At 42.8% G+C, this 14,516-nt stretch overlaps 1 protein-coding gene across 2 annotated transcripts; it reads right to left on the reverse strand.

The window, feature by feature from the left end:
- Positions 1–206: 206 nt before the first annotated feature.
- On the reverse strand, positions 207–11,920 carry TEDC2 (tubulin epsilon and delta complex 2). 2 transcript variants are annotated; one of them, XM_079952851.1, is made up of 10 exons: positions 11,732–11,920; positions 11,109–11,207; positions 10,676–10,731; positions 9,184–9,862; positions 8,784–8,828; positions 5,727–5,811; positions 3,628–3,736; positions 3,122–3,235; positions 1,860–2,077; positions 207–530 (listed from the first exon to the last, which is right to left on the reverse strand). In XM_079952851.1, the coding sequence occupies exons 1-10, from the start codon at positions 11,755–11,757 to the stop codon at positions 381–383; spliced, it is 1,581 nt and encodes a 526-aa protein (XP_079808977.1). In that variant the 5' UTR covers positions 11,758–11,920; the 3' UTR covers positions 207–380. The 2 variants fall into 2 exon arrangements, with proteins under 2 accessions (XP_079808977.1, XP_079808976.1); XM_079952850.1 differs by having other exon boundaries at positions 8,775–8,828; positions 11,732–11,918.
- Between the last annotated feature and the right edge of the window lie 2,596 nt (positions 11,921–14,516).

Here is a 14,516-nt window from a genome sequence, read left to right on the forward strand (position 1 = left end):
CAGGAAGGTCTCAGGTCCTCAGGAGCCTGAACATGGGCCACATGCATGGCCAAAATGGCAGGCACCAGAATCTTTGGTCATTAACAGCCCATCCCTCCATTCTCAATGAGAAAGGTGATTTTATGGAAGGGGGGTGGGGTGGAGTACATCAGAACCTGTTTGAGAGGTTTCAGATGAGGCTGAAAGAAATTTGTGCAAGAGAAAGATTTCAAAGGTATAAAATAAATTTATTTGCTTTATGAATGCAGACAATGCCCCTTAGAGTACTATTAAGCTTGATCATTCACAGAACAGGCCAAGGATGTGCACTGATTTAAAGACTGCAGCCAGAGTTCAATGCTTTCTATGCACATTGTCATATGTCAGATTGAGGCGTCCAGTCAGCTGGGCAACTCCTCATCATGTACAAGAACAGGGAAACGTTCACCTCCTTCACACAGCAAGGTGTAAATGGCACGGCACAGTGATGCTCTGGAGCTTTCCTGAATACGTCCAGGTTCTAGAAGAGGGAGGAGTTCAGCTTCCATGGCCTGGGAACAAGACAACCTGTTAATGGGGAGGGAAAGTATCTCCCACACAGACCATTCAGAAGTTGAGGAGTGCAGATGACATACTGAATCAGGGAAGGAAGAGTTGTATAATTGTCCCTTGACTGCCTTTTCCAGCTCTCAGTAAATGGCTGCTAATATGAGGCAGCCAGCTGTGCTTGCTTGTGGTGCCTTCTGCAGTGTGAACTAGGAAACCCACAAAGCAGAGTCCCTCAAGCAACCTGCAATGTTGAAAAAAGAAAAAAGCCACTAATCAGAGTCAGCATAGCATCAGGATGGTGCGATGAGGCTCATTTGGATAGCCAGTGAAGCCTAATGCTAAAGGAGGTATACAGGGGCAGCTACAGACCGAAGCTGGGGAAGAGAGAACAGATGAAAAACCAAGTGAATGGTTGGCTAAAACGTGGCACTTTGCTCCTATGGCAAACTTAATGCATTATATTAGAATGATAGGATGCATTATATTAGAATGATACCCCACTCATACTATCAATAAATTAGCACAATTGGTTCAAGCTCAATAGAAAAGCTTTCTACAGCTACCATTAAGTAAAAACTGAGTTTTCATCTGGCCAGTTTCCAGTTGTGAGAGCATATTCCCTAGCTGCCTTCTGTTTCATCCACTTGCTTTTAGTTCTATGCAGCAGGATAGCCAATTAATCTCTCTGAATATAAAACAGCCAGATTTAGGAACACAGGAAGCTGCTTCATACAGTCAGACCATTGCTTCATCTGGCTCGGTATACTGTCTACACTGGCTGGCAGCATCTCTCCAGGGTTTCAGCCCTATCTGAAGATATAGGGAATTTAAACCTTGTACATGTAAAACAGATGTTCTACTTCTGAACTACAGCCCTTAGATCTTTATTGTATTATTATTTAAACAATGTATATACTGCTTAACTGCAATAGTCTCTCGATACAATACAAGCAGTAAAAATCAATTAAAACTATAAAATCAAACTTCAATTAAAATGCCTGCCAGAATAAATGAAAAAAGCATTTAGTAGGTGCTGGGCATTCAGCAGGGAAGGTGCCTGTCTGACTTCAGCTGGAAGGGAGTTCCATAAACTTGGGTATACAACACTAAACACAAAGTTCCTGGTGTATCCAAGCCATGGGGGACGACTAACAGTGACTCCCCCAAGACCTCAATCACCTTATTATTATTTTTCTTAAATGTTTTATTTATCTTAAGCATACATCTTAAGACTTACACCCCACCAGCTGAACCTGACCAGGATGTCTGAACAAAGTGAGCAAAGAGCTTGGACCCCAACACCATAAAAGGCAGCCTTACTGCCAAGTTACCTTCTGTATCTCAAGTTGCTGGCGCAGCATCGCCACCTTCAGTCTCAAGGCTTCCATCTCCTTCAGCTCCTCCAAGCTGGAGTACGAAAGCAGTGGCGGTGGCCCAACAGTTTCTACATCCCAGCACCTCTGGCTTCCAGGGGAGGCACACCATGCAGAGGAGCATCCCTCGCTGCAAGCGGAGTTAGCAGGGAACAGCTTTGAATGGGACTCCATAGCTGTCAGGGGATAAACAAAGCACAAAAGTGAGGAGACCAAGAGGGAAGTGATAGCACTCTGCCAATACCTGAAGGGCTAGAACACAGAAGAAGAGGACAAAGTGTTGTTCTCAGCTGACCCAGAAGGTAGGACGATCAGGCATAGGCAAACTTGGCCCGCCAGGTGTTTTGGGACTACAACTCCCATCATTCCTAGCTAACAACCAGTGGTCAGGGATGATGGGAGTTGTAGTCCCAAAACACCTGGAGGGCTGAGTTTGCCTATGCCTGGACTAGATCTCTAATGGGCTCAAGTTAAACTATGGAATGCGCTCCTACAGAAGGCATAATGCTTCTGGCCAGTTTTTGGAAACCACAGGATGGGCTGTGCTCTGGTTCCGCTTGCAGGTTTCCCGCAGGCATCTGGGTGGCCACTGTGAGAACAGGATGCTGGACAAGATGGGCAACTGGCCTAATCCAGCAGGCTCTTCTTAGGTTCATAAGGCAATATTTGAACTGAAACGTCTTATTGTTACAAGCAGATTGACAGTGGAACCAATCTATTAGAGGGCTAGCAGGCTCTCCCTTGCTCAAGGTCTCCAGGCAGATGCCTGCTAGGGATACTCTTGATCTCCTGCATTAAGCAGGGAGTTGAACCAGATGGGTAAAAAGACACCTTGCAACTCCATCGTTCTATAACAAACCTTTTGTTTGCAACACAATTTGCTTACTGTATCTGCATAAGAAAACAAGCCACGCATTGCTAGGAACTGAGCAATTAGTTACAGGGTAAGGCTGATCTGTTTGTTTTTGCTGAGAAAGCTGCAGTGCCATAGGAGGCAGCCAGGCAGGATTATGACAAAATGTCCTAACCCTACACGGCCCACGCCTAGGTGGAGACCTGGAACGAGTGCTGAATTTTCAACAATCTAGGGTAAGCATGCAGAATGAGTGTGTGGTATTGCAGCTCCCAAATCTCATTTTATCTGTCTGTAATTGGTTATATCTATACATCATTTTTTTAAAAACAACAACAACACAATGTTATTACGTCATATCCTTCACCTTCTCTTAACTGGTGCACTTTGTCCAGACACTGGCCCACTATCGTTTGCAGGCCCTCCAGAGTCAGAAGACTTTCGTACTGTCTCTGCCAAGTTGGGTTTTCTCCAAGAGACTCTAAGAGGAATAAGAGAGTTAGAGACAGAATCACTCGGGAGAAGGCAGCCTCAAGTCTAGCACCTCAGAGAAGTTGCAAGTGCGGGGGTCCCACAAATAAATAAATGCAAGCTATGTTCTGACAGCTACCATTCATTAGGAGTTTTAAGTGCGCACACAAAAATGAAACATTGGTGAGATATATTGTGTTCCAAACTACATACATCATACAGACTAGAGGCAAAATAGAGAATTTGGGGTGGTGGTGCACACCAAACCATAGCTTCTTGCCAATGTAATCTGTGGAGCAAATCATCTGTTCACAGTTGTGGGTATGGATATCTCCACCACAATTTTTTGAGACTGAAATTACATTCCCAAAGCATTTTAGCTACCTTCATCGCCTTCCTTACCTGAGGTCTCAGCTTCCATGCACTGGCTCACATGGGACTGAATGTCACGTAGGTGCTTAAACTCTTCTTTCACATCAACTGGACTTAAGGCTAGTGAAGGCAAGCAGAACTGACCATAAGCTTAAGTCAATAAGGCTTAGTGGAGACAGTGGAAATAAAGGCTTTTAGGGTCACCATCCTACTGGCTAGCTTGCCAGATTTATAGCAAGGTCAAATGTTTCAGGGCCAAAACTGGCCTTGCATTTAGCAACATTCCTGGAAACAAGGAATTCCACACAGGTGCATTCACCAATTTCTGTGCAGGTAGAAAGTGGGTTGGGAGAAGAGGGACTGGATCTTCACACCTTTTCAAACTTTTATTCAAAGAATAAAGAATAGGCATGATATTGTCTATAGTTCAACTTTCTTTCCTTCATGTTACCTGCTATATTGTTTATTTTTTAAATAAAAATATTTATATACCGCTATTCATTAAAAAATCAGAGCAGTTTACAACAATTAAATATAAAACTGTACAATGGCAAAAATTAACATTAAAATTAAAATTAAAAACCAGCTATTATGGAAAGATGCATTCTTAACTGTGTGCCTGACAGAATAGAAAACTTTCCAGCAGGTGTTTAAAAGTTGAAACTGAAGGCCATATTAAAAAAAAACTACTACTGAAAAATACTTACATTTTTCAAATGAGACTATGCAAAAGGAAGAAACAGACTGAAAGCCCCACCAAAGGTCTTGGATGTGCCCAAAAGGCTCTTTCTACATAGGCTATATTATGCACTCATCAAGCCACAGCTGAAGACACATTTACTTCTTCTAAAGCATGGCTGGGGGACCTGAGGCCCTTCTAATACTGCTAGACTCCCATCAACCCTGGTGGTTGTCCGTGCTAGTTGGTACCGCTGGACGTTGGAGTCCCAACAACATCTGGAAGGCCACAGCTGCCCCCTGCCCCCCATTATATTTTTTTTAATAAATATTTATTGAGATTTTTTTCAAATACCAAATGCAAAAATAATAAACAATATAACATGGATCATAACACATTTTTCAGAACTTCTTTGGACTCCCTCACGTCTCCCACTCCCACTTACATCATTATAAATTTTTTCCAGCAATTTAGCATCTTATTTATATTCTTAAATCTTGTTCAGTTAGTTTAATCTAATCTCCAAAAATTTTGTGTTTCCCTCAATCTCACTTATCGTCAAATTCAAATCTAATTCAATGGTAGGCAATTATTTGTGATCTAGCATCCTTCTTAGCATTCAACCAAATTACAATACTTTTGTAGATAGATCTTAAATTTCTTCCAATCTTCTTCAACCCTCTCTTCTCCCAGGTCTCGAATTCTGCCAGTCATCTCGGCCAGTTGCATATAGTCCATCAGCTGCATCTGCCACTCTTCCAGTGTGGGTAGATCTTGAGTTTTCCAGCTCTTAGCGATGAGTATCCTTGCTGCCGTTGTTGCATACATAAAAAATGTTCGGTCCTTCTTTAACACCTTCTGGCCGACAATGCCCAGAAGGAAGGCCTCTGGTTTCTTAGTGAAGGTATACTTAAATACCTTTTTCTACTCATTATATATCATTTCCCAAAAGGCCTTCACTCTAGGGCAAGTCCACCAGAGGTGAAAGAATGTTCCTTCATGTTCTTTACATTTCCAACATTTATTATCAGACAAATGGTATATTTTGGCAAGTTTAACTGGGGTCATGTACCATCTATATATCATTTTCATTACATTTTCCTTCAAAGCATTACATGCAGTGAAGTTCAGCCCAGTGGTCCACAACCTTTCCCAGTCCTCAAACATAATATTATACCCAATATCCTGAGCCCACTTTATCATAACCGATTTAACCATTTCGTCTTGTGTATTCCATTTTAACAGCAAGTTATACATTCTTGAAAGTGCCTTAGTCTTAGGCTCTAACAGTTCTGTTTCCAACTTCGATTTCTCCACCTGGAACCCTAACTTTTTGTCATTTTTAAAAACTTCTTTAATCTGAGCGTAGTGTAGCCAGTCTTGCACTTTATCCTTCATTTTCTCCAAACCCCCTGCCCCCCATTATAAAGCCAAAGCCAGAAAAGGATACTGTTGCTTGTAGCTTCTCCATAAAACTATTCCTTGCAGCAACAGCTTCTGGGCTTGTTTTGCAAAGACGGCATTTCTCTCCCAGCCTAGGCATTTATAAAGGAGGGGAACAAGCAGTTAGCAAGAGTTGGGCTTAGCCTGAAATTCACACCTCACAGATTGCAGTTCTTCCTGAAGCAGGGCCAATCGTATTTCTGTCAACTACACTTATTTGCTTACACTGCAGGATCCCAAAACAACAGACCTTTGTCACCGAAACTCCAAAACGATCTAAGGAAGAATTGTGTATAATCCTATTGGAAAAGTAATCAAATTTAGGATATTTGGTCCATCTATAGGCAAGGATGAGAATAACTTGTCCTAAATTGCTGGATGGACTTATTGCATCTTCTCAGATAGCTAAAGCCACAGAAGGGCATCTGCTTACTTGAGAGATGCAAGCCTTGTTTCCACTAGTGCACAGTAGGCTTCCACTGGAGTAATCAAGACCATCATCAACAATGAGAAAGCACAGCAGAACAGATACCCTTGTCTGCTGTCCAAGCCATACAGAAATCTACATGGCAATGACTGCAGAATATGGTCTTCATTGCAAAATCTGCTAACAGTTGCAGAATTTGGAGACTCACACTTTAAATTGGTGGAAAGTATTCTCTACCAGGTTAAACTCTTTAGATGAGACTCAGTGGAACAATGGGTTTATATTTACTTAGCATGTGGCAGATATTATTCTGCCTGTTCCAAATTAAAGTTGTTGTTGGCATTTAGATCCCAGACATTTGTTAGACACTAGTGACTGATGCTTTTCAAGTTGCAAGAATGAGGAAATATTTGGCTCCCAATACGTATTTTGACTCCTAACACATACACATTTTATTTGTGTGTCTATTTTACTTTGAAACTTGAAAACCACATGTGATTTCAGTTAAACAGCAGGACAAAACTATGTCATCCAAATCTACAATTTGATAGAACCTCCTGCCAACACAGATTGATGCCATTTGTTTTAGTTTCTGTTAAAAACATGATAGTATATATTATACATAGGATATGACAGATGCAGCTATAGAGATGTATTAATTATTTTTCTTTTGACTTTGGACTCAGCCACATTGGCAAAGAAAAAGTGCCTTACATGCGTTGTTTGTGCATTCTAACACTTTGACACCAGATGGCACTGTAGAGTTCCATTTTTGCTAACTAGATTTCTCATACAGTACAAAGTTTGCAACGTGTTTAACTGAAACACTTCTTTGATGTGTCTAGATCCAGCCCTAGTCACTCCATTAACTCTAGCTCTGGATGCATTCAGACAACCAGCAGCCATACAGTAATGACATAAAATGTAATACAGTGGTACCTCTGGATGTGAACAGGATCCATACTGGAGCCCCATTCGCATCCTCAAGCAAACGCTACCCGCGTCTGCGTGGGTCGCAATTCGCCGCTTCTGCGCATGTGCATGACGTCATTTTGAGCGTCTGCGCATGCAGCAAAACCCGGAAGTAACGTGCTCTGTTACTTCCAGGTCGCCGCGGAGTGCAACCCAAGAATATTTATCCTGAAGCTACTTCAACCCGAGGTATGACTGTAGTAGTATTACATCAGAAGACAATCACGTATGTTCTCTGATCACATATTCCCATTTCTTTGCAGCTGTTCAGATGTCAAAGGAAATGAAGGAAACACTGAACAGTGTTAAAACTGCATATACAGGTCATATCCACATGTAAAATTAAAACGCATGGCTTCTCCCAGAGAATCCTGGGAACTGTAGCTTTTAAGGGTGTTGGAAACTGTAACTATGTGGGGGGTTAACTACAATTCCCATGATTATATGGGGAAATCATGTGCTTTAAATGCACTTAGGTGCATCGTGTGGATGTGACCACAAAGAACTACTTTCCTCACAGAGTTATAGATGGTGTCACATGATAAGCTTTTAACCCAGGTTTGTAAACAGCAACTCTCCTGGTCACCTATAGCCTCCAAGAATCACTGACTGGCATTAAACCAGAAGAGACTGATTATTTCCAAGAGGGAAACAGCATAATCCATGTCTAAAAGAAACAGGATAACAGTACATCATTTATACCAGGCTTCCTCAACCTCGGCCCTTCAGATGTTTTGAGACTACAATTCCCATCATCCCTGACCACTGGTCCTGCTAGCTAGGGATCATGGGAGTTGTAGGCCAAAAACATCTGGAGGGCCGAGGTCGAGGAAGCCTGATTATACCATTCAAGGTGTTGGTGTGGGGGAGGTTCTATCATTCATCAGCCTAAAGAAACCCATGTTTATCCAAACTAGCATTAGGTAAGGTACATGCTTTACATGCATAAGGTCCCATATTCAATTCTTGACCAACTCCAGTTAGAAACAACAGAAATCAGGTGATGGGTACCACCTCTGCCCAAGACTGTGCCAAAAGGTTGCTGACAGTTTGAGCAGACAATGCTGGCCAGAGGGCACAACCATTATCACCTTCACCCCCATGGGCCAAGTCTGACAGATGGGCGAAGACCCCCATGTCACAGTGACCTCAGGAAACCCCATGCAGGCCGCCTTTTTGTCTGTCTGAGTCAGCTTTTTGTCTGTCTGCCCCACACCAGCTTAAAAAGGGCATGTCCTGGCCAAAATGGCCTTGTGGGCCAAATGAGGAGGTCTGGAAGGTCTAATTAGACCATTAGCAGGTCCCCTGCTCTTGAGCTAGAGGGACGTATAATCTGACCTGGTATCAGGCAGCTTCCTATACCCATTCTGCAGAAGGCAAACAAAGACCATGAGAATAAGAGGCTACTAAGTACACCCATGGCTATATGAAAAGTTGGCTTAAGGTCTCTAAAACCAACCCATCTAGACAACACAGATTGGTGCCACCCCCGTGGATGTGCCAGAAAACAGACTACAGAACACTTCTTCAATCCCAGCTCCATTTTGCAAATTACTAATAACCTCTGCCATCCTACCATAAAGGCTTAGATTCCTCCCTCAAATTTTGCCCATCCATTTGCAGGGAACTCTGAGTTTTTGATTAGCATAAGGTTACCTGGTATACCTGGAAAAGGCTTTCCCATAAGGATGTGGCAGTTTTATCAAAGATCTGTAAAAAAAATAAAATGGAACTGCATTATAATACTTAGCACACACATATTCAAAATCTGGATACATGTTTTCATTTCCTTCTCTTTAATTTCAGATATCAAAAAGCAAGTTACTAGCTGTTATGGACACCAGCTGCCCTTCCATAACCCAGGCATTACCAATTCCAACCCATCCCACAAGCATTTCTTTTGTATTGCCACTTATTAAATTAGTTCAGGTCAAGGACATTTAGCCAGAACCACCATCTTTACAAATAGCTCAGAAATTTCAACAGGCCCAAAATGTGTTTGATGGAGAAGGAAACAAGAAAAAGCAAGTTAAGCCAGCTAAAGTCTTAACTCCTGGAAACTTACCCCTTTTCCTGTAGAGTAGATATCTGGGATGTTGTGTCTGCCCCTGGGGTGCCTTCTTCCATATGGCTCTGTGTGGCTACAGACTCTGGAGCAGGACCAACAAAATTATGCTCCGCTTCAGAAAAAGGCACATCAGTACCTACAATGTCTCCCCCACCCACAAGGTTCCCAAATGAAGGGTTTAGCTTTGCACAATGTGAAGATTTAGAAAATTCATGTTGTGTTCTGGGTTCTTCAGTGGCAAAGACCTTTTCATGACCCATTTGGGTTATTTTTGCAGACAACATGGCTTTGGGGGAGGCAGCCCCTTTGGCTGACTTCTTCCTCCCTGGCATCTTTGAAGTTCTGGAGCTCAGTCTGCCTGACATTTTCACTTGTGACCTTTTCACATCTAAGTCAGTCCTGTAGGGAGCTTTCAGCATGTATGCTGTAGGCTTTTTGGAAGGCACTGGCTTTCTGCTCACAGATTGCACTTTTACTGTCTTCGAGATGCTCTCTTTAGAATAATCCACTTGTTGTTTTACATCAGCACTACTAACAGCCTTCTTTTCTGCAGCTTTGGCACTTTCTATAAGCTCACATGGAGCCTGCTGGAACTTTGCTCGGATCCTTAATGCTTTCTCAAGGGCTTTGTTAAGCAGCTCCAGTTCCTCAAGCTCCTTGGCTGAGGGTTCACTTCCTACAAATGAAAGAGATAATATATTAATTAAGGTCTTTCGGTGCTGTCTCGCTCTGATCCAAATCATAAACTAGTAGAATTCTAGAGTTGAATAGGGTCATCTAGTCCAATCCCCCTGCAATGATGCAGATATTTTTTAAAGCACAAAGTCATTTATGGACAATGAGATATGTTATGTTTTCCACACCACCTCCTCATAGTGAAATTTCTCATTAACCAGATAGCTTAAACTTTATTTGAATGTGCCTACCATGAAGACAGAGTATGTTGACTGTCTCAAGATAATACTGCAAAAGGTTATGGTAGAACCAGACCACAATTAACAAAAATGCAAGTCTATGGCATATTCCAAATGATTGGATGCAGAATTTTGGGCCTGCAATGCAAAGAAGCCTTTTTTATGTATCACAAGAGTTGTCGGATTTGATCCTACCCAAGTATGCACAGAAACTGCCACAGCCAAGTTTAAGATGTAAAGCTTTATTAGGGGGAAAATTATTACTCGAATAAGAGAATAATAAAATTGCAGAGTTGGAAGGGACCTTAAATAAAATCTACATCAAAATGCTTTGGGCTTTTTTTTACTGTTTTATAAATTTCATACTTTGCTTCTTTCCCCACTTTTCCCTCTCTCTCTCCACTCCACCCCTTTACCAGTGCAAAACACACTGAATACCAGTGTGATCCCACAATGAAGTGGCTCTAAGTCTGAAAACACAGACAAAAGTACCTAGCGTGTGGGCAAAGGAAAGAGAGAACACCTAACTGAAGACAGAGGCTGGGGCTACTGGTAAAGAACTGTTATTCCCATACCTTGATTATCATTTTTGCCATCATCAAGGGCTGGGTATTCAGGAGCTTGTGAGTTCCTAGCAGAAAGGAAACACAAAGCATGCATTCAGCAAGAAACAGGTATGACCAATAATTCTTCTACAGCTGTCATCCTTTTAAACAGCACACAATACAGTTATTGGCATTAATAACAATATTCTTTGCCCAGACATCCTGAGGAAACAACAAGGTTCTTAGCTTTTACCTTTTTTAAAAAAAATCTGTATGGACTCATCTCTTCCACTTGGTAATAAGGAGAGATGGAAAAACTGAGAATTAACTAACACAGTTGTTTTTTGTTGTGGTTTTTTTTACTAACACAGTTTGCTTCCTCCTCACTTAAAAAGAAAAAAACAATTCTCTGAAACTTTAGATAGGACTGGCACATATTCCTCTTTCCCCACCTCCAGCTTACCAGTCTCCAAGAACAGCTTGGCATTGTGTTAGTTTCTGCTGCAGTTGCTGCTTTTGTTCAGCACAGTCTTCCAAGGCTTGGGTGAGTAGAGAAACCAGTCTAAAATGGCAAATGGTAAAAGAAGAAAATGTTGCTATTTAACTTGGAAACAATGTAATCAACATTCTTTAAATTGGCCTGTTCTCTAGGAAAAGACATGGGGAGATAATGAAGCATTTGACAGCCCCATTCAAAATTTGACATTAAATTATGGATGTGTATATGGAATTTCTAGGCAGCCCTCACAAGCAGGCTTGGAATCCAAGACTCGCCTCATTTTAAGAAACGAAACACTGGGTACCGCTGTACAATGAGCTGAAACATTACTTCCCTCAGTTGTTGAAGGGGCTCGGCTTTTACCCTACAAATAAGTTCTGGGGTTGGACCCGCCACCCCGTCCCAAGGCCGGCGGTGGGCGGGGCTCCCTTCCTCTTGAATTTAAACTTAGATAGTAAACGCGCCGGGACAGGAGGGGCCTCTCCAATTCTACTCCATAAATCGCAGGCACGCTGATCATGTAACTGCAATAACTACTACTACTACTACTACTACTACTACTACCAATACTACTACTACAATATCACCTGTGGGCACAGTCTGCGGGCAGCATGAGGAAAGCCAGGGAAGGTCCGCAAACTGGCAATTAAAGCAAGCAGCAGCGGCGGCGGCGGCAGTAAAGCCCCTCGCCCCCACCCAAAAAGGCACAAGCCCAACTACACACTTTAGCCACTTCCTGCACTCTTTAGGGCACTTCCGGTCTCACGCTGAACTGCTTTTTCCAACCTAACGTCCAACGCGCAAAATTTCACTATAGAGGTGCCAAAGAACAGAGCGAAATAGACATCTATTCCGCGGCCACAGTTTATCCATAAAGATAGAAATGGACCTCACTATATCTTTTTATAGGCAATTTTAATTTTGTATGAATTTTTTAAAAAAAAAAACTTTTAAAATTACTACTCTCCATCTTAACTAGCCATTTTTAATATCTACCGTCCCCTGCTATATCTTTCTATCTCTATAGTCTGAGTGTCTGACAGACCCGCGCTGCCGGGTCCTGTCAGGTTTGTTGTGAAACACCTCGGCGGAACCGTAGCTACCGTAATCTCCGAGCAATCCCCGCAGCTTCCTTTGACAACTATGGATTATTATTTTTTCCGCTTCTGGTTTTAGCGCCGTCTTCTCTACCACCATCCTGGTGTGTTGTAGATTTTTTTTGGTCATTGATGAATTTTTTTTCACCCCTGCCAGGACCTGCCCGATCAACGGCAGCAAGCCCTTGACAACGGTTGCTATGTGGAAGACGCTTGGGCCTGGGGCATTGATTTAGGTCCTAGTTACACCAAATTAACCCGCCGTCTCCAGCTACGCAGTGAGCTAGATTGCAACGTGGATCCCCCCCCCCCGCCTCCTTCTCTTCAATTCTTAACGTCCTTCTCGGCTGCAGAAAGGCTCACTCTGATTCTGCTGCCAGACATATCGGGATTTGTTTCATCCGAAATCACATTGTCATGGTACTCAATACAACCTCACTATGAGGAAAGGTTGCAGCATTTGGGACTATTTAGTTTAGGGATAATAATAATAATAATAATAATAATAATAATAATAATAATAAATTTTATTTATATCCTGCCCTCCCCAGCCGAAGCCGGGCTCAGGGCGGCTAACAACACTAAAACAGTACAACATTATAAAAACATTATAAAAATTAATTAAAATCAAAATTGATGGCAACCATAAACTAAAGTTTTGTAAAGATTGCCAAAGGAGGGAGTCAGGCTGCGCCCTGACCAAAGGCCAGGTGGAACAGCTCTGTCTTGCAGGCCCTGCGGAAAGATGTCAAGTCCTGCAGGGCCCTTGTCTCTTGTGACAGAGCGTTCCACCAGGTTGGAGCCGCAGCCGAAAAAGCCCTGGCTCTAGTTGAGGCCAGCCTAACCTCTCTGTGGCCTGGGACCTTCAAGATGTTTTTATTTGAAGACCGTAAGTTCCTCTGTGGGGCATACCAGGAGAGGCGGTCCCGTAGGTACGAGGGCCCTAGGCCGTATAGGGCTTTGAAGGTTAAAACCAGCACCTTAAACCTGATCCTGTACTCCACCGGGAGCCAGTGCAGCTGGTATAGCACCGGATGAATGTGATCTCTAAGCGAAGACCCCGTAAGGAGTCTCGCTGCGGCATTCTGCACCCGCTGGAGTTTCTGGGTCAGTCTCAAGGGCAGCCCCACGTAGAGCGAGTTACAATAATCCAGTCTGGAGGTGACCGTCGCGTGGATCACAGTGGCTAGGTCAGGGCGAGAGAGGTAAGGAGCCAACTGCTTAGCTTGACGGAGATGAAAAAATGCCGCCTTTGTTATAGCTGCAATCTGCGCCTCCGTGGAGAGGGAGGTATCGAAGATTACACCCAAACTCTTAACGGACGGTGCTGGCACTAATTGCACCCCCACAAGAGATGGGAGTTGCCCCCTCAGTCCCATGTCGTCCCGTCCTAGCCAGAGGACCTCTGTCTTCGAAGGATTTAACTTCAACCAGCTCCCACGTAACCATCCAGCCACAGGCAGCTAAGAGGTGACATGACAGAAGTGTACAGTGGTACCTCAGGTTACAGACACTTCAGGTTACTAACACTTCAGGTTACAGACTCCCCTAACCCAAAACAGTACCTCAGGTTAAGAACTTTGCTTCAGGATGAGAACAGAAATTGCGTGGTGGCAGTGGGAGGCCCCATTAGCTAAAGTTCCGGATTCTTAAGTTCTTAACCCGAGGTGCCACTGTATGTATAAAATTATGCATTGTTTGGAGACTGACTCATTTTAGGGAAACTTTGTTGCTATGAATGGTAAATGAAACAAACTTATTAGGTTCATTTGCGCAGTACACTTTAAAGTCACAAGTAAAAACATTTGCAAAATCTATTTGCTTGGGAGGAGGGCATGTTTCCACATATTAATGGCCTTGGTTTCAGTAATCTACTTCTGTGGTGAGTAAGGGACCTTTTCAGGCAAAAAGGATTCCATTGGGAGAAGATCTAAAATAGTGAGATATATTGTCAGGGTACATTTCCAAATCCATCTGCCTTGGTTTCAACCACATGGCATACATAACATACTGTTGCATGCCACCCCAGTCTCTGAGCGGTGTGAGATTCCCAGGGTCTGGTTTCCTTAGAATGAGGGAGAGCGGAGACTGTGGTGTATTTAAGATATATGGTTTATTTACACATATATACAATCAGAGTCTGGGGTCTTAATTAACACCCCAGAAGGTCTTGCTTTTCTCATTCACAGCCTTGGAATCAAACAGAAATCAAGCATAGCTCTAATTGTCTTGCTTCTAAACAAACAAACAAACAAACAAACAGTCTGGCTTCTGC

Source organism: Podarcis cretensis (assembly GCF_951804945.1).
Source record: "Podarcis cretensis genome assembly, chromosome: 14".
Lineage (NCBI taxonomy): Eukaryota > Metazoa > Chordata > Lepidosauria > Squamata > Lacertidae > Podarcis > Podarcis cretensis.

What these genes read in the sequence shown, in the direction of transcription:
- TEDC2 (XM_079952850.1), bottom strand. Translation starts at nt 11,757, where the DNA reads ATGCTGCCCGCAGACTGTGCCCACAG. An exon ending in GCCTTTTCCAGGTATACCAG is followed by an intron (nt 5,812 to 8,774) that starts GTAACCTTATGC and finishes ATAAATGCCTAG; the next exon opens with GCTGGGAGAGAAATGCCGTC. An exon ending in TGGAGAAGCTACAAGCAACA is followed by an intron (nt 3,737 to 5,726) that starts GTATCCTTTTCT and finishes GCTTATGGTCAG; the next exon opens with TTCTGCTTGCCTTCACTAGC.